The sequence below is a fragment of the Mirounga leonina genome, unplaced genomic scaffold (genome assembly GCF_011800145.1).
Source record: "Mirounga leonina isolate KUSES-001 unplaced genomic scaffold, KU_Mleo_1.0 Mir_129, whole genome shotgun sequence".
Classification (NCBI taxonomy): domain Eukaryota; kingdom Metazoa; phylum Chordata; class Mammalia; order Carnivora; family Phocidae; genus Mirounga; species Mirounga leonina.
The window spans coordinates 68,963,493-68,990,897 of record NW_023270323.1 but is presented as its reverse complement, the minus strand read 5'-3'; the positions used below and the strand labels follow the sequence as shown (position 1 = coordinate 68,990,897).

General features: G+C 39.3%; 1 protein-coding gene across 10 annotated transcripts in view; it reads right to left on the bottom strand.

The window, feature by feature from the left end:
- Positions 1-27,405, bottom strand: part of LDB2 (LIM domain binding 2) — a 388,081-nt gene that overhangs the window by 79,771 nt on the left and 280,905 nt on the right. For all 10 annotated transcript variants that reach the window (XM_035005258.1, XM_035005261.1, XM_035005252.1 and 7 more), the window contains exon 3: positions 6,397-6,569. In XM_035005258.1, the coding sequence (XP_034861149.1) occupies positions 6,397-6,569 (173 nt within the window). The remainder of the gene's footprint in view (positions 1-6,396; positions 6,570-27,405) is intronic.

The window sequence follows — 27,405 nt, the reverse complement described above, 5'->3', positions numbered from 1 at the left end:
TATTTAATTTACCTATTTTATTCCACCGTTAATGACTTTGAAATGGGAGAAAATGCTAGGCAATCGGGCACCACTGATCCTATTTCAACTAAAAAATAACAAGTAGTGGTAGCATATGGGTCCAGTTTAAATAGTTACAACTAATTATTCCGTTCATCTTTGCTTTAGAGTAGACAGAGACCTTGACATCAGAAAGTACTAGATGCCCATCTTAACTCGACTTTTCACTTATTTTGGAACTTTGAGAAAACCAGATAAATTCCCTAGGTTCCAGTTTCCTCATCTGTAAAATGAGGATAATACTAACCTTACGTAGGATTGCTGGGGAAATACATGAATGATAATGTGTGTGTGTGGAGATTGCCTGGTATTGTACGTGGCACACAGTAGGATGGCAGGAAATGATAGCTATAAAGATAAAAGGAATGCAACTAAAGAACAAAGAACCCCAGACTAGTGGTTGTCATAATGTGCTCTCTGGGACCTAGGGACCCAGGGAGGTGTCTCAGGGGCTCTGCTGGGAAGAGTTCAGTCTCCATCTAGACCACGTGATCTCCACCCATTTTCTCAATTCAACCAGAGCAGCTTCAATTTCATCCTTTCGATATATTGCACTTCTGATCAAGCCTTTTTGGAGAGAGATTTCCTATGCTAAAAACAAATATACACAGTTTTGGAAATCAATGCACTACACAAGTTTTAAAAATCATAAATAACAATTGACTCAATAGGGGGTATGCTCATTTCTGAAACTATAGTCCATGAAGATAATTAGCAATTGATTTCAACCTTTTGTGAGGTATTAATAACCATTTCTCTCTTTGGGAATTTGATACGGAAGGCCACCATTTATTGAGTTCCAACTATGTCCCAGGCACTGGGTTAGATGCTTTCTATTTAATTTAAGGTAGTATTTTCTTTATTATTTTTTCTTTTTTTAAATTTTTTTTTTGGAGAGAGAGAAATGTGCCAGTGGGGAGGGGGGGCAGGGAAGGAGAAGGGGAGAGAATCTTAAGCAGGCTCCACGCCCAGCATGGAGCCCAGTGGGGGGCTTGATCGCAAGACCCTGAGATCATGACCTCAGCTGAAATCAAGAGTCAGATGCTTAACTGACTGAGCCACCCAAGTGCTCCGGTAATATCTTCTTTAAACAAGCCAAATACCAGTACAAGGAGTGTGAGTAACATGTGTTGCCAGCACACTACTTAAGAGAGATGCTATTGACGTCCACAATTTTCTTTTTTTCACAGGTCTCAGAAGCACCATAGGATAATTATTGATAGGGCGCCTGGGTGGCTCAGTTGGTTAGGATAATTATTGATAATCTGGGTGAAGACCTTCAGCTCAGACCCCACTAGCAGAATCCATGGGTAATTTTAAGCATTTAGACACCTTGCCCCAAACCTCCTCAACTGAGTGGTCTTCAGAGCTTCCTCTCTGGCACATTAGCCATGAGCATTGTGCACTCAGAAATGGGGGAAGACTTTTGTTGTCCTCAAACCACTCTTCTAGGACATCCTTAGCATTGGAATTAATTCACCAAGGTTTTCAAAAGGGTTACATGGAGATTAAGCCACACAATCCCCCCCCCCCGGGGTGTTAGCATGACAGAAGCCACCTGCTGTGAAAGCTTTCACAAAAGGGAGGTGACTGCAGTCAGTCAGGGACAGTTGAAATGTCTTGACAGTAGAGGACAGGGATATTTGGATGCTATAATCCTTTTTTTTTTTTTTTTAAAGAAGGGGGATTATTAGATGTTTAAACAAATATTAGCCCAGTTAAATGTCATGCTTTTTTCTTATGTAATCTATTTGTTTTGTGTTTATGAACCACAAACCCAGGGCAGATAGAGGTTCTGGTTTACTTCTACTGGAATAGAATCTCATAATGAGAAGGCATAGATAGAATCCTTCTGATGAGTTACTCAGCTGGAGGATCTCTAAGGTCAAGTTAAATTGTATTCTCTGTTTACCATGACAGAGCAAACCAGTTAAGGACCCTTCTTGCCTTCAAACTGTCATGGGCCTACAAAAGGGAAAACTGCAACAAGCCCTGGGCTTCTCCCTTGTCAGCTCAAACCAAGAAATATCCAGAGCATATCACGTGCAAGAGAGGAATCCTTAAAATTGAATCCAAGCTGACTGTGTTGGGTGTTTTAAGGAAAATTAAATGACTTCCTTGAATGGAAGAATGGAGGAGAATTTGGTCACTCTTGGTCTCCCCCCGTCCCAGGTAGTTTTACCCATGGCCTTCTCCCAAGCCCTATTTGGCCTCCCTGCGTCCTGCTCCCATCACGGAAGTTAAAGGAAAGTGAAGGCTTTGTGATTTATTTTACATGCGACAATCAGCAAATGGAATAGAAGGGCCTAAGAAAAAATATATATATACTCCTTGTCTGGAAATGGTAAAAAACAGACATAGCTTATAAAGGGGAATTAATATTTTCTCTTTTCAGAAAAATTCTGTGCATTCCTCTTAATCAATACAATTAATGTAGCTTTTATCTAAAGTTGGCCTTTTTTTTTAAGCTGCCTTTCACTTGGAATCCAAAATCAAAAGGGTCCCCAATTAAGAAAACATTTTCTGTTGTGCTGAATTCATGTTACTGTACTGTGAGCTCTGACATTTTGTTTCTGTGGTAACCAAAATCAGCTGATTAGTTGGCATGGCAACAGAAAAGATGTAATCCCAGCAGACACACTCTAATCAATGCCCCCAGCACAGATGGTCTCCGGAGGATCAACAAGAAAGAGGCTGGCAGGCATTCAGCGGATCACGTGCTAGCTTGAGACTAGGCCAGGAACAAGAGAACTAAAAAAGAACATTTCTCAAACTAACCGGTAGCTTTTTAACCCTTTTCTTTCTTTGACTAATTGTGAAGCAATGTTGACCATGCCGTTGTATAATACAAATGATTTTCATAGAGCTGTTAGGAAAGAAAATGTGCTTTTTAGGTAGAAGTGTTTACTTAGTTTTCTTGGTCTTTATGCATGAAATACTGCTTTCAAATTAACAATTGCATAAAGCTCATCGTATTTTATGTGGAGATACTGCATATGTAAATGCATATGGATACGTATATTAGAGCAATATGATCATTGATATTATACTAATTTGACTGGAGTTGGGATAAGGGTAGAAATGAATAAAACCTGGACTATAATGTTGTAGACAGGCTAAGATAGGAACGATGTCAAAGACATGAATAAGTATTCAAATAGGGAAAGTGGCTGGGGCACTTCCAGGGTACTTTCTATAGTAATAAATGATTGCATAATAAATAATCAAGATCAGAGAAAACATAAAGCCATGTTTGCAGAGTGATAAGGGTGTTTGGTAACGGCTGCAACTATTACTATTAGTTTGCAAAATCTAAAAAAAAAAGTAGCCCGATGTGTACCCCAGAGAGGGCTCCTCTCAGCATCTGCCAGTATTCACACCCTCAAATATAATTCAAGGGGCTTTGATTCTGAAAACCTTGGTGATTGCTCTCCAGATTATTAAGCCTTGTTTTCAATTTGATTCGAAATTGAATACAGAAAAGAAAGGCTTCATAATGTGTGTTTTAAAACTCTAATTACGTATTTATCCATAATCTATAATGTTCCTAGGATCAGGAAATTGCAAAATGTGCACTATACTCCTGAGGAATATTAAATATTACTGTTGATTAGGACTGCGACTGATTTTTGATTCACCAGTTGACCAAATTTTCATAAAAGAAACTCAGAACCACTGGGTCAAATGCTATTTGGGGAATTAGAGTGTATTGATAGTCTAAATTAGAACAATGTGATATGCCAGTACAAAATGTGCTCAAGTAGTTCCATGTTCAGCGGGCTCCCCTTTAAAAATAAAGCAGCAGATTCCAGACTATATTTCTCTTTGTGATACTGAAAGGTCACTAGCTCAATGTTTTATACTAAATACATTATTTTATTACACGAAGATGGGTTATTTTTAATTAATATAAGAACAAAAGAAAAATTGGAAGGATTCTTTGGGTAGTATAATAATCACGAAGGAGGGGGAAAAAAGAAAAAAAAGTAAAAAGAAAAAAATGAATGCTTTAGAATTTTCTAAAAATAAATGTGCATAATTAGCATCTGCACTAAGTCCACATAGCTAGGCTGCATTTCCCAGAAAGTGATATTTTTCATCGCAGTATGGAAATATTCATTATGAGAGTTGGGAAATGTATTGCCATAGAGTAGAGTGAGAGGTGACCTGAATAATTGATGTTTGGGGCTGAAAGAGCTGAGTTCAGGAGGAGGCTGCTCTGGTCTTCCCTGTGGCCATCTGAGAGGGAAGCATTCCTGGGTGAGGAAAAATTGAAACAGAGGGAAACCCTCACTTCTTGATTTGAATGAAAAAAGGCACTTTATCGATTCATCAGAAGAATGAGATTTTTTAAAAATTTAAAATCCGTCCTGAATATACAGCATTTTACCTTCAGAGCAGCTAACTATGCTCATTTATGAAAAAGCTTTGTCCTGGAATGAAAGAAATTGAGAAAATATAAAGGACTACCTTTTAGTATATATTTTACATGTATATAAAATATTACACGTTATCTTAACATTATTTATTATAAAATTTATTATAAAATATTATATTACTGTGATTACATAAAATATTTTATGTTTTATAAAAGGGATGCCACAGAATGCATTTTTATTTTCAATGGCTATAGGCTTTGGAAGTAGCTTCTTCACTACAGCCATTTTACTTAATTTCCATGGATTTCTTTTTTCCCTTAAAGCATAAGGAATTGGCATGTTTTTCTTGATTACCTAAACATAATGCTAAACCTAGACAAAAACAAAACAAAACAAAACAAAACAACAATAATGAGCTAGCTGAGAAAGCTTTTCTCTGTGGGGCTCTGACTTCCTAACATTTGAAATAGGCTGTGTTATCCATCTGAGATACAAGATTATGTAAATATTTTACATCTCCAAAATGAAGTGAGTGAGACATGGGCAGATTAAACTGTCATCCAGGTGATCATTCCTTTCCATGTAACTAAAATCTCTTCCCAGCACGGACTTCTGCGTACAGTGGGAATAAATATTCTCTGTCCCTGATTGGCAACTTTCCTTTCTGTTCAACTGTTAAAAAGGAAGAAAGAGAAAAACCCAACTTCTGCCCCACATTTAAAATGTCTATTGACAAAATCAAGATACCACGAAATCAATGACATTTGATGATTTGCTTTTGCATTTTATCACCATTTCTTTTGCCCTTGGTTTTTTACATCACCGTGAGCAACTGGGAAGATGAAGCTGCACCAACAAGATCAGTGGATACTTTAAATGATGAACATTTTACTTTTACTCTTTTGGGAAAACCGTGCACAAGTAACAAACACATCTTAGTCTTGTAATTTGGGCTTTTGCAATTAACCCTGAAATTCAACTTCTCAACTATAAAGAGGGGATTATCACATGTGTTTTCAACTAAAAGAGATAGCTGCTGTCATTAATATTACAGATTAGTTTCACACTGAGTCTTCGTCAAAATGCAATAACTAGTGTTCATGAAAATAAACTTCTGTTTGTCAGATTCTCTGGCTAAATATTTGTTCTTACTAATTTTGCTACTTGGGAGAGGACATAAAGGGATTGTCTGTAGTGTTCCAGAAAGGTCTTTGCACACAGGGAATATTCCACATGTCAGTTGTCTGTGGATGGGAAGGGTCATAGGTGTAGAACTTATAGAAGACATTCTCTTTCACTTCACATCCTTCATAGAGCTTTGAATTGTGCCTCAAAGATTGTGTTACCCGGTCCTCCACCCACTACCCTCCCCTGTGTTTCTCATTTTCTCACAACCAACTTTCGGCTCTACTGTCCTCACTTGCTGACTGACCAACCACAGAACTTCTCAGAATTTGGGGAAACAAACTTTAAACTCTGAATTCCTTAGTTTCACTTACATTTTTATGTTTTTATGTTCCTTAAAGGTTACAACTAGTTGAGTTGTAGTTAGTTGCTTTTTTCCCGTTTGTTAGCATTTGAATTTAGCTTTAAAAAGTATTTAATTTTACAAACAAAACACAAATACTGACCACACAACAATGGGAGAATGTTCTTTTAGCTATAGAAGATTCTTTAACAATCAAGATTCTAATTTAGCAACCTGAGTTTAACAGGCAGCCAAAACTGTCTCTCTTAGTTTTGAGGCTCTATCATATTTGCTCTGTATCATTTGCACACATCTAAGAACAGTGTTCACCAAGAGTCTAGCCATATCACAAACAAAAGAGACTATCTCATAGTGCTGAGAGCGTCTGAGATGTGAGAAATCAGCTCAAAGTTCTTGAAGAAAAGCATAATTATTATCCTTCAACACACCCACAGAAGAACAAGCCAAATTGCTGAGTATGTCCTGTACCTTGGTAAACATGGGCTTCCCATGCTGGGTGACCATAGCACACTGGTCACAGTCCACTGTGATGGATGAATTGTGGTAGGACTCTTTCGAGTGTTTGAGGATGTAATACAGGTCGGTCACCCCTCCTTCAAACACAGTGCTAAAGTAGCGAGGGATAAGGGTCCTGCCGATAGCTGGGAGAGAAACACAGAGAAATAAACCATTAACAAAAATATCCAATGGCCCCACGCACCCCACACCATTGCCAGACCTCCAGCTGGATACAAATCATCTCAAGAAACCAATCATACCAGGAGGCAAATTTCTTTCTTTTATAAACAGCCATGACCCTTCTTGGTTGCAGTTAGTGAAATATAATCCCCAACTGTTCAGTAAAAATTTGTACATTCATCTCTCCAGATTTTGTGTTCATTGAAAGTCAATAATGTAAGGGTTAGTACTTCAAAAATAACGGGAACAAAAGCATTGACTACTTTAGATCTCGTGACTATCCTTTAAATGAACATATTTTTTAAAAAATAAAACACATCCAATAGACTTGGATTTTTCAGTGAATTGTTTATAGGTCAGTCATCCAGTCATGTTTTATTAGTAACAGTAGTCATAATGTAAATTTTAATAATGTAATGCTTTGCAATGTGTAAAGTATTTTGGCATTCTTTCATTGGATCTTCAGAACAACCTCAAGATAGTGGGGAACTGGAAACCAAAAGGATTATTATGCAAAAAAAAAAAAAAAAAGGTCATTAGGACTGTATCAAAGTCACATGACTTATAAGTAGATAATTGGGGTCTCTAACTCCAAATATGCAAACATTTACTCTTTTCAACACTATGTCTCCAACTGCTTTAATGATTGAGAATCTTTAAAAAGTGATCTGGATCTGCATATACAAAGAGGTCCATACCTATGTAAATACTGATTATTCTATCTGCTTCTGGAGCTGGATATCTTTCTAGAACAAAAGACCAATTTTAAGAGAACTTGATACCTTCCCCACTTGGTCTAAATTGGTCTCTTTGATTCCATGTGACCTGTCCTGCCCCATTTTAGTTTGAATGATTGGTAAGTAGCTGGGTTTCTCTGATATATGATGCTTAGAAACACCTAACAAGCCCTTGCTTTAGCAGAGATTTTAAATCTTCTTAAACTGAAAATCCCAACTCATAATATCAGGAATTTTGCCTATGTGCAGATTTTGAGGCAAAGTACTAAAGCACTCTCAAGCGATCCAAGGTTTTTAATAAATCTCTTACATTCGCTATATAATGCCTCCTGAAAGACAAAAATAATATTTAAGATAAATAAATTACCAAGGAGAGCTTTAGTATGAAAGATCATACAATCTTTACTTGAATGTTTTAAAATGTTTAATTTCATTTTAAAAGAATCAACGTTAATCCATTCCATATGGATCTATATCTCTTTTGTACATGGACTTGGGAAAAAAAAAAAAAAACTATAAAAAGAATATCCTGCCAAACTGTTTCTGAGGTAATCTCTAAAGAATCCTGCTGTGGATGACTAGTCTCTGAATAATTTATATAGTTGTTATTGCTTCGTATTTATTGCAGTAAAATCAATCAACAAGTGTGTATTAAATATTCCAGGATTTTTGGCAATTCCATTCTAAATAATCCTTACACATACATTTTCCAAATACTGCTTAATCCCCAACAGCGCATGTTCATTTGCTAAATATAATATTCAAACAAGAGTGTTTTGAGTCCACCATGTCTTTAAACCTACACACACAGCCGATATTATAAAGAAAATTTTGTTAATGCGAAAAACCTTATTGTACTTTGCTAAACAGATAAAATTAATTTAATGCATTTCAAATAGTCTAACCTAAAACTAATTTCCATAAAACAGCTCTAGTAATTTGACATTTTGGGATTTGTACTGTGGAGAATAAATACAAACCATAAAAATGTAGGTGTAGGGTGAAAATATTTCACTACAATATCCAAGGAATTGTCACATTAAAAAGGTTACTGTAAATAAACACCACTGGATTAGCCACATTATAGTTTATTCATCATGAATCTTGCACCATTTAATTCCCTTGGGGTAGTATCTAGTATATATTACCATCATTTTCATTCACAGAGTAAAAAAATTGAATAGGGAAAAAAGTTGCAACTTCTTAACTTTAAACCTCAATTTTTAATTACGTCTCCAACTCCAGAAATTGTACAAACTATATAGTAAATAGACGGAAATGCAGTTTTGCTTCATTTAGTATTTTCGAGCCCTCTTGAAACTGATTGTTAAGGATACCTGAGGTTTGTGTTCAGCCCCTTTTCTTTGTGGGATAGCCCTTACAATTTATTTCCCCCATGGTCGTGTGTGGACAGTCACTCACAAAGCTCCATTACCCACTGTGGTAGCCTGCTATTGGTGGCCAGTGAACCATGGCAATGGCATTCATATCTTTGTGGGTGTAGTCTCCTCTCCTCGAATCTGAACTGGGCTCCGTGATCTGCTTCAATCGAAAGAATGCGGCACAAGTGACTTTGGGTCAGTATTGGGCTAAATCTTAAAAAGGCCTAGAGAAGCTTCTACCTTGCCCTCGGGTGGGAAGTCAGTGGCTATGTACAAAGTTCAACTGCTCTAAGACTGCTGGACCGTGAGAAGCCCAACCACTTGGAGCAGTCACATGAAGAACTGAGTCTTCCAGCTGACAACCCCAGTTGAGCAAACAGCAAACAGCCAGCACCAGCTTGAGTGAGTGAGGCCATCTCGGAAGCGAATGCTTGAGTTCCAATTAGCTGCCTCAGGCTGGTGTCACGTGAAGTGGATATGGGCTGTCCCCCATAGCGTTGCCCAAATTGCAGAACCTCAAGTAAATAAAATAAATGTTTGTACTTTTAGCCAATACGTTTTTAATGTAACAATGGATAATCACAGCACCTTTCAACCTCCTAAGCTACAAAGATGGGCAAATTAGAATCCCTTCCTGAAAGACAGAGAGGGCAGTCTTGCCGCTAAAAATGTGAATTATAGAAACACAGAAGCTTGTGTAGAGAGGAAAGCAGATTAGAGAGACAGAAAGTCTTTGTGGACTGATTTGGGACCTCATTATAGTTGGGACTGAAACCCAGTTCCATCCCTTGGAGGTCCCACTTCTGTGAGATGTGTACCTCCTGCTTCTTTTGCTTAAGTGAGTTTGTGTTAGCTTTCTGTCATTTGCAAACAGACGAATCTTGATTAATGCTGTCCCACTCCAGCATGGAATGGGGTAACAAACGCTAATGTAAGAGATAAAGGAAGTGATGAGAAAAATTAACCATAAGAGATAGCTGAGTCTTTTTGTGCAACATCCTGTGTCAGTAGCTGAAGGGGGTACAAAAGGTGTGTCAGAGACTGTATTTGTCTTCTATTCCTGCTGTTACAAATTACTACAAACTTAATGGCTTAAACTCTCCTTATTGATTATCTCATAGTTCCTGACAATCTGACATGGGTCTTGCTGAGCTAAAATCAAGGTGTCAGTAGGGCTGTGTTCCTTTCTAAAGGCTCTAGGGGAGAATCTGTTTTCTTGCTTTTTCCAGGATTTAGAGGCTGGCTGCTTTCCTTGGCTATGTCCCCTTCCTACATCATCCACCAGCAATAGTGGTTGGAGTCTTCCTTGTCTGCCTCCCCCTTCCACTTTTTAGGACCCTTGTGATTGCATTGGACCCACCCAAATAATCCAGGATAATCTACCATCACAAGGTAACATATTCACAGGTGCCAAGGATTAGGACTGGACATCTTTGGGCGCCATTATTCCACAGAGGCTATCTTTGCCAAAGAGTTTTTGTTCTACAAGGGAGAATATACAAAATATAACACACACACGACAAGCAATATATAGATAATGTGCAGTGAAGGGGACAAATAACCAGAAAAAAAAATCACATGTGCTTGGGGAAATCACTGTATAACTCATTCATTGATTTCTTCTATAAACATTCCCTGAGCCCAGAGTAAGCGTAAAGCTCCTTGGTAGGTGCTGGAAACAGAAAAATAGATTTTGTCCCTGTCTTTCACTCAGTTCTAACAAGAGAGTTAACAAATATGTAAGCATCTAAATAACATGTGATAATAGATAAAAAAAATGAACTTGAGAGTTTGAACTCTTTGCTAGTTTCTTCTGAATCCTGATTTCAATGTACAATATTATTATTTCTGAAGCACTGAGAAGATTAAAATGTCCTTTTAATTTAGTAAATCATGCAACCGCACCGCACAGCCTAATAGACATGACTTTAAATCAGTGAATACTTCAGAGTTAGATATGGTTGTCCCCTAACTCATCAGGCACACCAATTCTGAATCTATTCAGATTTTATACTGTCCTATTCATATGCTATACTTATACTTTACATTTATACTTTAATCCTTGGAATTAAAAATAATTTAAATATTGATATACCTAAATCTACATTGTGTTCCCATGGAAAGGATAATGTCTTCAAATATTCTTGAATAGAGATTAAGACTATAGTAGATTATAGAAGAAATTCCATTTTTCTTACACATTTAGGTAAAGTTCCAAAAGTTGGGAAGGAGAAGTATGGTGAGCATGGTAGCACAAGAAGATTTTCTGTGAGTGAAATATAGGGAAGTTTAAAACAACATATATTATTTATCTATATACTTATGAAAGACAAGAAAATGACAGATTAAATTATTCAGGAACCTGAAATGTGTATAAAGAATGTCTAAACAATACTCTACATTGTAGGTAAACATTTAGAGATAGCTAAAAATTTACTCATAGCTAATTTAGATATTAAGCTCTGAATTCTAGTTCCTTGGGAGGTTTTTGTTGTTGTTTTGTTTTGTTCCCAACCATTGACCCCATTCTCCAGAAGTTCTTGCTGTTGGGGTTGATAGGCTGATGGTTCTGGGGGAGCAGTATCTAACTCCCATCTTTTCTTGTGATATTTGTGGATATTAGGATATCTATAGGATACTTGTAGATATTAGCTGATTTTCCCCCATTTAGAAGCCAAATGGTACATACTGAGAACTCTTAATCATTGAGAAGACATAAACTACTGTGCATCTATTGTTTTGAGCATTTCATCTCTATTAATCATTTTGAAATGCTTTTCTTAAACTCTTAAGAATGTGTATAGGTAGTTCACATGAAAGAGATTATCAGTAGAAAATAATCATACGGGAAAATGTTCAAACCAGTAATCAAAGTACAAAATAAAATAATAATGAAAAGATTAAAACAAAAACCTGGTGAGGTTGTGGTGAAACAGACATACTTGAACACTTCTAGGGAAATCAACATAGCAATTACTCCTTATCTTGAGACTCTCTAATTCTCTGATAGCTTATTAGGTGTAAATACCCTTGCCAAACTGCAGTTCTAATGTGCAGGTCTTAAGTGCTCTGAAGTTCTCCAAGTCTTTTGAGAAAATACTGTCTAATGTTATGGCTTTTTGATTTGGGGTGATCATTTACTATTCTAAATGCCTGTAATTTCTATCTTTCAAAGACAATTCACTTCAAAAAAATGAAAAGGGTTGAGAACCGTAATTAAAATGTGGAATGAGAGGATGTATTAGTATTAGTACCACTTAACACTTGGCAATTACTTAACTAATGATTTTTCTCCTCTTTGGAAAGAGAAAACCATACAACCACACATTTGTGTTTTTAATTAGGCAAAGTTAATTATAATAAAATCATCAATTACTACAGTTTCAAAAACTTTTTTTGTAAATGTAAGGATAAATTGGTTGTCTGAATCTGGGTAGTTTTACACAGTTGTTCTAAGGCTGCATTAGATCAGAAATCCACATGGAAATTCGACCACTGAGATAAATAATAAACACAAAGATTCATTAAACTTAAACTTACTAGTATTCAGAAATCAGCAAATGCATTATGCTAACATGTAAACAAAGATGCTCCTAGTAGTGAATTAAACAATACTGGTGATTTCATTTATAGTAAATAACCATTATAAATAGCCAAAACAAAGGAAATAAAACAGGCTTGAAATTAAATAGGGGTGATAGAGGTTCAAAGCAAATTCCTCTGTCTTGAAGGGAAAGCAGGTCAAACGAACTTTACTTTCATAAGTTGACATTTGAAATCTTTTATTAACATATCTTTTAATGCCAACAACTTTTACTTCTTTCTTCAACCAAAGCAATTATTTAAGTATCTTCTTTCTGATTACCTCTCTTACTATTTCAAAGATTCATTCATGTAATAGATGTTTATCAAGTACCAACTATGGGCCAGACATTGTTCTAGGGGCTGGACACTAACAGCAGGTGACTGAAGAAGCAGAATACACTTGGTGGTGAGGGAGGGCAAGCCGGTTTAGATGGGCTGGCCTAGAAGGCTGTAGTGAGGAGGTGTTAATGGAGCTGATCCCTGATTGCACAGGGCCATGTGAAGATCAGGGAACAAAATGGTCCAGGCCCAGGCACCAGCAAGGGCAAAAGCCCTAGGACAGGAATGAGTTTGGGTTGAATAAGCTTGATGTGTCATAGTATCAGAAAGAAGGCAGTGTGGCAGGTGCACAGTCAGGAGAATGAGATAACAGGTGAGCTCAGAAAAAAAGAGGCAGGACCAGACTATGCGGAGCTTTCTAGGCCATGGCAAACAGCTTGCAATTTATTCTTAGTGCAATGAGATCTCACCGGAAAATTTTAGCCAAGGATAAGATCTGATGAATATATTCTATTCTTCTTTTTTTAAAATATTTTATTTATTTATTTGAGAGAGAGAGAGAGAGTGCACAAGCATGGGGTGGGGGTAGTGACAGAGGGAGAGGGACAAGCAGACTCTGCCACTGAGCTGGGAACCCCTCACAGGTCTCAATCCCAGGACCCTGAGATCATGACATGAGCCAAAGTCAGACGCTTAACCCCCTGAGCCACGCAGGCACCCCATATCCTAATTCTATTCTTCTTAAATGTATTATTCATCTGACAACAAAATCCTAAAACTCCATAAAAAATATCTGATCCTCCTAGAAATCTAATAGGTGTTTTTTCTTCTGTTTTCTACCTACCAAACATTTTAATAACTGGACTAACACTTTAGTAGACCACCTTGTGCTAGATGTTAGACAAATAATGATGACCACAGCAGACCCCATCCTGCTCTTAAGGAGCATCTGAGCAAGTTGTAGAAACTTACAGGTAAGTGTGCCTCATTTCATCTCATTTAGTACTTTGGCATATTCAGGTAATACTGGGTTCTGATTCTGTCAGCCATATCACAGGGTATTTCTCTCAGATGTGTGCCTTTCATTGTGGGCAAAATTCTTTTATCCCTTTATCCAAAGTACTGACAATAGAATAGGGCAGGAATTGTGGTCCAGCCATGGCTGGACCTCTTACCATGAGTCAATGTCCTTTGGGTATGAAATTAAAATCCTTTACTGATTCACAGAATAAGGCCATGCTCTAGTTACTGATGCCCTATGGGCTGGTACAGGGTCAATAAGGTGTTAGAGTAATATCTAAACTAAAGTATGAATAGACATCAATCAGGCACATGGGGCCATGGGAATAGCATGCGTTAGGGAGCATCATGCATTTCCCATGATTTGGACTGCTGCCTAGAACCTTAGACGTTCTTGTCTGGATGAACTCCATTACATAGACTTGTCTCACTATTTTCCAGTGACAGCACAATATTCTTTTAGTTATCCAAACTTTAGCATGCAGTTTATATCTGATGGATTTGTTTCTGCCCTCTGTATACTTTTTATTTCAACATTTTTATAACGATATTCTATTCTTCAAGATGAACCTTATGATAATTTTGTCAAATTCCCCCTTCTCCCCGACTCCAAGGTTGGAAAGAGGTTAATTTAAATTCAGTTTGATTTATTAAGAAAGAGTTGGCATCTTTAAAATACCCAGTCTTCCCATACAGGAACATGAAATGTTTATCCATTTAAGTCTATATCTCTACCACAAAATAATTCTGTAGTTTTCTATATACAAATAACTAACATTTCTTGTTAAGATAATTCTTAAATATTTTAGTTATGCTGAATGGATAATGCAATTTTTTCATTATATTTCTATTTGGAACACAGACAATAGAATGCTCTTATTAATTTTAACAGTTTTTTGAAGAATTTTGCAAGTTTTCTAAGTGAAGAAATCTATCATTCCCAAATATGGATAGTTTTGTTCCTTTCTTTTTTTTCCAATATATTTATATCATTACTTTCTCATCCTATTGCAATGGTTAGAAGAGAACTAGGAAAAAGTATTAAATGAGGAGGGAAGTAGCAGATTTTCTTTTTTTCCCCCTGAATTTTTTAGGGAACACCTCTTGGATTAGGGGAAGTACTGTATGCTTATTTGAGATCAGATCATATTACTTATAATGGAAAGAAAATCAAATTATTCTTCTAATCTTTGTTTTTATGATTTTCTTCTTTTTTATGCTGATGGATGTTTAATTTGATCAAATGCCTTATCAGTTACTACTGAATTGGTGGTCTAATTTCCCTTAGAAAGCTATCTATTAATATATTTTCAATTATTGAATAATGTTTTTACTCAGCATAAACCTTGCTCTCTCTTGTGCACACATACACACATACATTTTTGTATAAACTTTTGCATAAATTCAACTTATGGATTCACTCATTCCTTTAACAAATATCCACGCAAGTGGTACCCTCTATAAGGCACTATCCTAGCTACAAAATTGGAATGTTAGAGCCAGAGAAGAACTGAAGTTTCGTCTGGTGATTCCCAGTAGCATTGTGTAATTCCAGTGGGCTTCTGAAGATTTTAAAATGTACCCCTAGATAGTTCCTTATTTCAAAAATACCATTAAAACAAAGACTATGCCTAGCATGTTTCTCTGATTGGAGTAGGAATTAACTCAATTCATGGTGATACTGATTAGCTCCTGATTAGTGATTATGAATAGCACTTAACATATGTGGAAAAAATATAATACAAAATACTAACAATTATTTAATAAATGTAATTAGGTTATCCATGATTATATTCCACACCCTCATTTTACTGCAGAGGAATGTGATAGCTAGAGAAGTAAAACTGCATAGCTACATAGAGCCAGGGTGGGGGAAAGTAGAATGCTTGTTGTAATCAACCAACATTGGTTTATTTTTATGCTTGAATTTGATTTTTATTAATCCTCAAATTACATAAATGATACACATGCAAAAATTAACACACTACTGTTGCAGAAACTCACTGTTTACTAGATCTGATATCTTTGTCTAGGCATAGAGCCAGCCCTCACTTTCTAAACTCCCTTTCTGTTGGGTGCTGCCATGTGATGAGTGGTAACCAGTATCCAATGGACATTTCCACTGTTTTAATTCTTTTCAACAAAGTAGACATCAAGAGGGAAAATTCAACTTCCAGACATGACAAGTAAAATCATTCTGTGTATAACTGGCACACTCTTCCCCACCTCTGACGATCAGATGCTGCAGACACGGCAAGGTATTCCATGGAACCTCCTGGATGGAAGAGCCAGGAAATGGGAAGAGCTTTGGGTCCCTAAATTGCTACCAGAAAGACAGCTGCTACATATTGGGAAAACCCATCTGGGCTTTGGAACAAAAGCCACTTTTCCATTGTGTTAAGCCACTGAAATTTCAAGATTTATTTGTCTAAGTCGCTAGGGTTAACTAATACAATTGCTAATAAGTCTAAAGTTTCTGTGAGCACCCTGTACCCACCAATGTCAGTGACTTCACCCCTTCCTAGGTTACCTTTGCTATCAGTATGTTATGTAGCCTTCTAGATTTTTAAATTATATACTTATCTCCATATATATGTCCCCATAGAAAACACATATCATTTTTTTTAAACACATATCATTTTGTGTGAGTTCTTTTTGTCTTGTTTTACATAGAAGTTATCATAATAAATGTATCTATATGGAACTTGTCATTTTTCAATCAATGATACATATTTTTGAGCTCTAAGGTTAATTCATTGATTTTAAACACTGCATTGTATTTCAGAGTACAGCTCTTTTACAGGTTATTTAGACATTCCCATGGTGAGGGATGCAGGGATTTATTTTCAACCCTTTCCAACAGAGTAGATGCTGAAGGGGGAAAAGATACATGTATATATATATATTTTTTTATTTAACTAGTTACCAGCAATCACCCTTCCAAGTGGCCCTGATAATAATACATGTTTTACTCACAACTTCACCGTCACTGAATATTGTCAAGTTTTACTTCTTTTTTTTTTTTTTTTTTTTGCCATTCAGGTCACAAAGCGTGTCCCTTACAAAGGGACAGTGGCAGTCCTCAAGTCCTCAAAGCTTTATCTACACGTTGATGGTGAAATTAAGTAGTTAATCCAGTTCATGTGGTTATTACTCTGCGTGAATCATCCACATCTGATGTTTTCAGATGGTTTGCAGTTGTTTTGTTTGTTTGTTTGTTTGTTTTTAATTTTTCACCCCAAACCCATTCACTTGGCTAAAGGAAAAAAATGGCTCCAGGAAAGATAAACAAGGAAGACTCCATTCTTTGATTTTTCAAAGGTGCCACAAGTCAAGGATCCTTATGAAATTATTTCAATATGATTTATTGGGCCTTCTCAAACTTAAGCCCACGGAGATGCCACAAGTCATTCCATTTTTGTGTTTTAATATCAGCACAATTCAAAGGAGTTAGAGAAATTGTTGCCAGAGAAACAGACAAATGTGTGTGATTCCAAACTTAATAGAAAGCAGAGCTTGGCAACCTTTAGCAATGAATGCCAAGAGATGATTTCCTCCCTGTAGAGAGACTCATACTTGGGTAGAACAGGGCCTTCCCTCTGGGCTGGATATTGCACAAGACATTCCCTCTAAGGTGTTAAGTGGTCACCGAAATAGAAGCTGATAAAATATGACTTTTTAGAGTGGATTTTGAAGTCAAGGGAAAGGTTTGCAGAATTAAAATAACAAACGGGCTGTCTCCACCACCTTTCTCTTGACTCCACTTCAATCCCACCCACTTCCACAGTGTTTCCTGTGCTGGGTTTCTCAAAACCTTTGCCCCTGAAGCATCCTCTGCCTCACGGATCCTAGACTCCCCTCTTCTGCTTCATCCCATGTCCTAGGCCTCCTCATACCTTGTCTCTAGCACCATGTCCTCTGGCTGAGCAAGTGATTACAAACTTGGGTGCCACAGTGAAACTTCTGGATTTATATACTGGCTGTTCCATTTACTCACTGGGTGACCTTAGACAAATGATTTATGCTCTTTTACATCCCAGTTTCTTCGTGTGTCAAACAGAATGAGACAAGTCACTAGTTCAGCGAGCTGCTACAAGTATTCATAACATCATCGTGCATGTTCAGTGCTGGGCACAGAGTCCGACTCTGCTAAGCACCAGTGAAAGTCATCACTCCCATACCACCTCTCTCTGCATAGTCCATGCGACTTACCCACTGCATTGGAATCACCAATTTCACTGTCTTTCCTCCAGTGACTGCAGTTCCCTGAAGGCAGGGAACATTCCCTGATCATTTCAGTACCACAGCACATTCATGATGTAAACAGCTACTTAAGAGATGTTTGGCACATGGATGGATGTGGACTTGGTATGTCTATTGAGACAGCCTGCCAAGCTCAAGCTGGTTCTGCACACATGCAGGTTTCTAATGCAGAGGCAAAACCACTTTCAGAGTTTAGGGCCAGAGAATCAAAACCACAAGAAGGAGAAAATAAGGTTTTAGGGCCCCATATCTGGAGTGTTCACGTCTGAATGCTCTAATCCTGATAATTAAAGATTAGAGACTAATCATTTCAAAAGATTCATTTTGGGATTAAGGTTAATTTCGGGTTTTGCAGGTAAAAAAAGCATCCTGAGGAGACTACTTAGTTCGAAGGGGCTTCTCCCTTATTTTATCTGTGTGTACAATTCACAAACATTTGAAGTCAATAAAAAAATGGATGCCTCTTTAAAAAGAGAGAGAGGAAGGAAGGAAGGAAGGAAGGAAGAAGAAAGAAAGAAAGAAAAGAAAGGAAGGAAGGAAGGAAGGAAGGAAGGAAGGAAGAGAAAGAGAAAGAGAGGAAAGAAAGGAAAGAAAGGAAAGAAAGGAAAGAAAGGAAGAAAGAAAGAAAGAAAGGAAGAAAGGAAGAAAGGAAGAAAGGAAGAAAGGAAGGAAGGAAGGAAGGAAGGAAGGAAGGAAGGAAGGAAGAAAGAAAGAAAGAAAGAAAGAAAGAAAGATAGAAAGAAAGAAAGAAAGAAAGAGGAAAGGAAAGAGAGAGAGACGGACTCCATTTGCACGCCAAGTCAGCATTCCAGGGGCACTTTACAGGGAAGTAAAAATCCTTGGAAACGAGAAGTAGTAAAAGAGGGTCAGCTTCACATTCCACAGAAGTCCACTGGGGCCTGTGCCTCTGACCCTTAGATTGTGTCTACAAGAAAAGGAACAACCATTCTGACATGAATTAAATGTTGCATAGTCTTTCTGGCAGCTGGACTTAACAGCCAAAACGCACCCACCCAAGTCTGATAAAACCGCATGGGCGTCAGCTGTTGGAGTCTCACATGCTGTGTGCAGATTTTCAGAAAAGCTTAGGACTCAGGCAAGAGAAGGAAGCCTCTGGGCATTCTACGGGTTCTGGAACGGGTCTGGTTTGCCCGAGCCTTGGTGCCAGCCTAGTTACCAGTGCTTACACACACCGATAAATTTCCTCGTGCCATCAAGAACCCCCATCCCGATCCACCACTGTGTGACAGGCCCTTCCCTGAAACTCCCTTGTCTCCTTTCAGTGGGAAGGCTGTGGCTCTATTCCCCAAGACAAAATGACACTTATGGCCTCTGTCTGCACACCATCGCCTCTGGGAGGAGAGGTGACCCTCTTCCTAGAGATAAGGAGCGCTGTGCATCTACTAGACCATGTGCCCCGCAGGCAGGACCCCTGCGTCTGGACGGGCATGGCTCTGGCTTCTCTCTGGCTCCCCTCTTTCTCCTCCGTTACTATTAAGAACTGATAAAAAAATCCAGGGATCCTTCTGGCCTTGCTCTTCCCGGGCCTCACCAGGCTGACCTCCTCCCAGGAGAGGGCTGCAGGGTCAAGAGCGTGGGGTTGGAACCACTCTCACCTGGACTCGAATCTGAGCTCTGTCCCACAGCAGCTGTGTGACTTCGGGCAAGTGGCTTAATTACCCCGGCCTCAGGTTTCTCTGTTGTCAAACGAGGATGAGAACAGTGCCAGCCTCATAGAGAGGTGATATACAGCACCTAGAATCATCCACAAAATGCTCTCACCTCTGGCTAAGCTCTATCTCCATACTCTAATTAATTTTTCTTCATAACAATCATCACTACTCATGTGATGTTATTTTGGCATGTTACCCGCTCCTTAGCAAGAATACAAGCTCAAAGAAGGGAGGAACTGTGTCTGTTTACACCTGGCTATATTCCCAGAACCAAGAGCGATGTGGAAGATGTAGTAGGCACTTAGCAAATAGTTATCGGCTGGCTGGGCTTCGCATAGGTGCACATTAAGCCATTGACAGTATTCTATTAGTTTATCCTCATTATTATTATTAACTTGCCATAAGAATTAAATAACATGAAGCATACCTGAGTATTGAGTGTGTGCTCGATACATAGTGAATAAAATCTAGAAAGACAGGAAGAAAGCATGGGAGAAGGAGGGCCAGTGGAAGGAAGGAAAGAAGGGTAGGCATGTTCCCAAACAGAGATGCAGGGAGAAGAACCAACTTAATGTATGGGGAGGCACAGAGAGGAAATGGTGGGCAGTGCTAGGAAGGCGGGAGATGGGCCAGGGCCACGGAAATCCTTGGCCAAGCTCCCGTGCATGAGTGGAGCTTGTGGGTCGGGGAGACGAGGCCACCAGCGATCATTCGGTGAGCCTTTTGCTGCATTGGAGCTGCGTGGCGGTTGCAGTTGGGGTTTGAAGGCATCTCCCATGCCAGAGACGGTGCCTTTTGCTATTTCCCAGGGCTAGGAAATCAGGGATACGGACCTTTCTGCCTGCTCAAGCCAAAGGTCCTCAGACTTCCCTGTAAATGAGCTGACTCTGTTCTCTTCCACCCTCTTACTCACTAGGTGCTTGAGAGGAATCAGCCTGGGGTAGTGCAAGAAACACAGGCTTTGGAATCAAACAGGGCCGAATCCCACTTCTGCTATTACAGGAAAGCCATGTTTTAGTTAATGGGAATGGATCCACTTATCCTTTTTATCTGCAACCTCCCACCCACAGCCCCCACTTAAGGACACACGCATTATGTATCCAGGGGGCTGGTCACATGCTAGTTCCATGGGGATAATATTCTTTTCTTTCTGCATGAACTTGAGGATGCATTGAAATAGAAAATGTACACTGAGTGTCTAGCCAAGCTCCTAGGACACAGCCGTGCTCAACAGACTACCAATTGGGGATGCACAGTTAAGATATTGCATACAGCAAGTATTCAATAACTGCTTACTGAGGTGGAGAAGAAAGGTTAAAATACAGACACCACATCAAGGATCATATAAATCTTGTCTACATTCCACCATCTACACACCAAAAACCCAGATGATTCTAAGTGTTTTCAAAAAGGAATTTGCAAGATGGCTGCTAGATTTACAGATGTCAAGGCATGGTCTGCACACCGTGCTGTCTTCCTTTCTAGCAAACCCAGCACTAATTCCACTTATAGTCCACAGTTCCCGACTTGTCCAAGATTCCAAAGCTTGAAAGCAGCAGGGCAGGTTAACCTAGGTACATTGCTCCCGCCTTTCTCTGTCCTCTCAAACCTTTGGAATTTGTATGTATTCTTTTTGTTCGCATTTGAATGACTGCTAGTACGTACCTGGCTACTTTAACGTCTCTTCAAAATGTTTCTCCCTCCATCTCGCCCTCCCCCACCTCTTTTCCTTACCCCTAAGGCTTTTGTTATCAGAATTTCACCCCCTCCTCAGACGGAACATTTTAGCAGCATGGGTTTATGGCTACCGTAAAGAAGAAAGTTTGAAAGGCAAAGCCAGAGACGTGATCCCCAGCTTTATAACAAACCCCTGTCAAAACATAACAAACCACAGCCAGACATGAGCCGCAGTGACAGAATGCAAGACCATAAAGATGATGGAGATCAGACGGGACAGGCACTTTATAGAAACAAACACCTTCCTTGCAAACAGATAGAGCGAGCCTAGCACTGAAAACCCTTCCTGAGGAAAAAAAAAATGGTTGGAAGAAATAAGGACAAAAACATAAAATTCAAATGACAATCCAGCCCAAGGAGATAAACCCAAGGCAGACAAAGAATCCAATTTTACTAAATCAAGCCGACATCGCCTCCTGACTTTAATTGACCTCAGTAAGCTGGATCCTGAACAAACATAAAATTAAGAAGTGGGTAGCATCCAGTGGAGAAATGGGCCATCAGTTTGGAGGTGTTTGAAATTTTACTCTCTCGGGACATCCTTGGTTCTATCTAGGAAATGTGAAATCATCCATTTCACTGGTGGTAGCTGTAGGGCCTGGTATGAGGTCAGAGATTCTGTTCCTAAGAGTACCACATGGAAGGTTCCAGATCTGAGGTCTGGATCCTGCAAAATGTCCAAACAACTGTTCAGGTTTCTATGGTGGTGTCATTATTGGAAAAAAAGTGAGCACAGGAAGAGGAAATGGAACTAATGTATGTAGCTAGTCACGATGCCAAGGAAAACTTTGTCTTCTACTACCCCAGAAGCATTACAAATGGAGGTAGCACCATACTGGTCTCTATTTACTGGAGCTCCTTAATTACTAAGGGTGGTACATTTTGAAAAATCTCCCCATGGTCTCTCAGGCTTTCCTCTGCTGGGTATTCTTTCTGATTCTTCTTCCTTCCTTTATTTCTTTCTGGATAACTTCTCCTCCTCTTCAACTCCCAACTTGGGAAATGCTTCCTCCAAGGTGCCTTCTCTGATCTCCACAGACCAGGCTGGTTAGGTATATCTCCTGCAAATTCCATCGACAACCTACACTTCTCTGTTACAGGACTTACCACAGTACAGTGGTGCTCAACAAACTGCACCGGGGGGCAGGTGGGGCTAAAGATCCCCAGGTCTTATTCCCAAAAGCATCCACTGCAGTAGGACTGGGATGAGGCCAAGGTCTGGAAGTTGTAACAAGTACCCCAGGTTCTTTAAATGCCAGTGATCCCCAGACCATATTCAGAGACGCTCTGTCTGATTTGAATTGTCTCTTTGTTCCATAAGAACAGATGCTATATGTATCCATAGGACTTATGAGAGCACCAGCACCCAGTAACAGCCACCATATATATGTATGTGTGTATATGTTTGTATATGTATATATGTACATGCACACATACAGTTGAGTGAATGTGACATGAAGCTGTGTTTGTATATTATAGTTTGCTCTGTTCAACAGGTTTGAAAATGACCATGGCATAAAGTACTGGAGTGCAGTCTCTCATCGGCTCCGGTTATCATGGACTCTTCCATGATGGGTTGCCAAGAGAATGGATGGGGTTCTCAGAAAACAAAACAAAAGCAAAAACTCCCACTTACCATTACTAAGCACTAGGTAACATGCTGGCCGCCTCGATGCTGCCAGAAACTCCACCAGCTTTACCCAGCCGATTACTCCAGGGTGCAGACCCTGACCAAGCGAGCCTGCTACCACCAAGTGGGAGCCTCCCCTCGTGGCACTTCCACCGAGAGGGCAGATACTTCAATTTCCAACAACTGAGACGGCGGTGGGCCCGAGTGGCAAGATAATTGTGGGAAACAGATCTGAAAGGTGAAGTCTCTTTTCTAACATCCCCAAACTGTTCTATTTCTGAGACTACCCACACTCCACTTAACATGTTAAACTACAATTGAGTGCTGAGCTTTACCCAAGGTTCATTATAGTGGGGACTTTGCATGATGAATTTGTTGGAGATGAGGGATTTGCAGTAATCCAAGAAGGTAATTCCCAGAGCCACCAGGCCATTGTGAGCATGTATGAATTGATAACCAGGGTGATCATTTGTGCAATTTCAGGCTGTGGAGATATGAACAATATCTCGCTAGTGGATAATATCAGTTGTCAAGCATATGTTTTATAACCCCCAGAACTCCCTCTTGTTTTTGCAAGCTGCTGGTGGATATCTTTGATTTTTTTTTTTTTTCTGGCTGCATAGAACTTTGAGAAGATTTTCTTCTTTTTTTTTTTTCTCCTTTTACCAGAGAAGTTAATAGTAGAGAAAATTTAAAAAGACAAAAAATCAAGATAGAAGATAAAAATATTGTAAAAAACCATTTCATCGGCACTTTAAATAGCATCGAAGGGGTTTTATTTATTTATTTTTTATTTATTTTTTTAAAAGATTTTATTTATTTATTTGACAGAGAGATAGACAGAAGAGCACAAGCAGAGGGAGTGGCAGAGGGAGAGGGAGAAGCAGGCTCTGCACTGAACAGGGAACCCGATGCGGGACTCGATCCCAGGACCCTGAGATCATGACCTGAGCCGAAGGCAGACGCTTAACCATCTGAGCCACCCAGGCGCCCCCATCGAAGGGGTTTTAAATGCACATTTGAATATCTACAGCCAATGTGGGGGAGGATCTTCTCTATGTCCCATGCGCTGCTTTCTCTTCCTGAAGAATTGTCAGGGCTGGGATGCAATGGTCTGCTGCCTCTCTCTAGCCCTTGGTTGTCCAAAATTTCCACGAGGCAAGGGACCACATCCCTCTGAATCACCTCTACAGTTCGAATGCCCAAAGCAGTGCTTGCAATAGTTGTCACACAATTAATGTGTTCGTTCACCACATTGCATCTCCAACAGCTGGAAGGCAGGGCTGATCAGGTAGACTGGGATTAGGAGCCAAACCAGGCCGATATGATCCAGGAGAAGGGATAAGCCCACAGGCAGAAGGTGTAGGCAAGAGAAATCAGACAAGAAGGAGGGAAGTTCTGAGTTGTAAGAATTAAAAGACTCAGGCCATTTAGAAGAGGCTAAAATAAAACATGTTGAACATGAGCAGGGAGTGGGTAAGAAGCATGTTCCAAATCAACTGGCGTTGCCAGGGAATGTTTTTCCAGACTCTTGAGCGTTCTCCCTCATGGAGAAATCCTCATAAGGTGATACTCCTCACCTCTCTCTCTCTGCCTCTTCATTCACTCTGCCTGGGGGAAGCAAGGAGGTGAGAAATCTTATCAGAGTTTCAAGTTCAAAAGGAGAAACTGGCCATGTATAGCCCAGCTCCGTTCTCTTCCTTTCCTTGTGTGTATAAGCCCTACAGGAAATGTGGGTTCTGCTCAGCTTCTCCAGGGCAGACCCTGTCCTGCTCAATGAGCAGGCGACACTGATGACTTGGGAGGTGGGTCTACATGTTCTTGGGTTTAATATTAGGAAAGCCACGGACAGCTGTTGATAGAAGCCATGTTCTCCAATAACTGTTTGTACCAGAATTATGGATAGTGTCTTTGATATCCGCCATCTCTTTTGTCTTATTTCTCAATTGGTTCAGACCTTAATGTTTAAAAAATGTGTCACTGGGGCACCTGGGTGGCTCAGTCGTTAAGCGTTTGCCTTCGGCTTGGGTCATGATCCCAGGGTCCTGGGATCGAGCCCCGCATCGGGCTCCCCGCTCCGTGGGAAGCCTGCTTCTCCCTCTCCCACTCCCCCTGCTTGTGTTCCCTCTCTCACTGTGTCTCCCTCTGTCAAATAAATAAAATTTAAAATAAAATAAAATAAAATAAAATAAAATAATAAAATAAAAAATGTGTCACTTATTGTAATCTCAAATCACTGACAAATAGTTGGAAGGTAGCAAACAAGTTCCAACCCCAATTCAATTTCACAAATGCTTTTCACTCATCTCCTATGTGTACAGCACCGTGTTGCATTTCAGAGTGACTACAGGAGCACCAAGACAGCATTTCAGGCCAGGGTACCTCCATTATATTCTAGACTCAAGACAGAGGAGTAGGTCTCTGATGTCATGACAAATGATTCAGTGACAAATGCCACTGTCCAGGGTCCAGGTTCAGGTATCCAAACTCTTTAGTGGACCTGGGACTTCTGCAGCCCCAAATGCATCTTGTAACATGAGCTCCTTGAGAGCAAGAACTTGTGTCTGAGTCTTAGTCTTGGTCCCAGTGTGTAGAACAAGGCTTGGCTAAGAGCATCGTCATGGGATGACTGGCTAGCTGAATGGACAGAGGAGTCCTGCTGGATATCAGAAGATGTGTGTTGAGAGGAAAATAAAAATCATCTCCACTTCAAATGATCATACAAAGGACTTTGGCTCTCCTAACAATTCCGCTTGCAAATAAATTATGTAAATTTAGGAAGGTATTTTTAAAATTAATGGAGTGGGGATTTTTCCCAGATTAAGAACCATATTTCAACAGTACAAATGCGGGTGCTTTGAAATAAACACAGATGATGTCTGCTAGGCAGGTGGATAATAAATCTATACAAAGAGCTCCTGCCTCTTCCTACTATGAGTCTTTTCTTTGGGTCATACAGCCAGGAAATAATCGGTGGAACAGTGAAACTAGCTTTTTGATAGGGAAGGCTACTTTGATTTTCTAGATGAATGGGCCAGGACCAGTTGGAGAACCAACAGTGAATGCTTATTTAGACTCAGAGAAATCACAGATTAGATTATACAGTTCAAGGGGGAACAAATAAAGATAAAAACAAAAAGTACAAATGTCTGGCACGCAGGAGGCATTCAATGAGTATTGGTTGAATGACACACATGAAAGAGCCATATGCTTAAAAAGGAAAGCCAGGATGGGTACAAATCACACATCACTGACATGAACCAGTGCCTCAAGTTAGGGCGATGGCTTTTGTATGATGTTCCCTCCGCACCAAAGCCTCTGTCTTCAGGAGGCCTTGGGGATTAAAGCGAAAATACCAAAAAGAACAATAGCTATTGGCTAACTTCATACGACAGTTTTGAACGAAAGCTTTAGGGTTCACCTTTTACTCTGCAGACACAAGTTGTTAACGAGTTTGAGCAAGGCAGGAGCAGATCCAGATTTAAATATTTCTCAGCTTCAAATTTCTATGACCTCTTTTTTTTTTTTTTTTTTGTTAACAGCCCAGTACAACTTAGTTTTCTCTGTTAATATTTGTATCAAATTACTGAGGAACTGAGAAGGAATTCTGTGGATCTAGGGTGGGGTGAAAGCATGCGTTAATGGGGAAGACATGTAAATCTCTATGTGCAGAAAGAGTAATTTGTGTAATTTCAGTGAAAACCTCTACAAAAACAGTCATAAAAAAGCTTCGTCCTAAGGTCTGGCATCCTTTATAATGGCCTAATTCTGACGAACTTATCACTCTACTGATGCCTCATTTTATCATATTTATTTTTCTGTAAGTACCTCTAGATACTTCTAAACTACTCCAAAAGATTATCACTGCTCCACCCCAAAGCCAAACCTATGACTAGGATGTCAGTTGCAAGAGGGAGGACCTTTGTCTTTTTGATAGTTCCTCAATCTCCAGCACCCAGCCAGCATCCTGGACAGAGCAGCACTCAATAACTACTTGTTGAATAAATAAATAAGTGGTGACTGCTATGAACTTAGTAAAATTACACTCATTGAGAATAACTGGAGGAAAGCAAGGGTGAAGAGAGGTCCTGCGAAATAACCAGAAAGGACAAGATGTTCTGCAGAGAAATGCTATTTTACTGCTTTCAAACATGCTCTTTGCAATCAATGACTATCAAGTGCTACCAATTTAACTGGTACTTGGGGAGGTACTTGAATAAACCAATATGGCTACATTTATAATGATCTTATGGCATACATGCCTTGGAAGCAGCTTAAAGTACTTGAAATATATACATAGTTGTACTTTAAAGAGTTTCACAGCCACACCCCTAACCCCCATCTCCTCTGCCATCTCCAGACTTTCTATTATTCATTCATGAAGCAAACTGGTTTTGGTCCCATGGGGAAAAGAATTTCATAACTAAGCCAAATTGTCATGATTTTGAATTTCAGGTGCCCAAATATAAGAGATTTTCTCGCAACTGGTAATA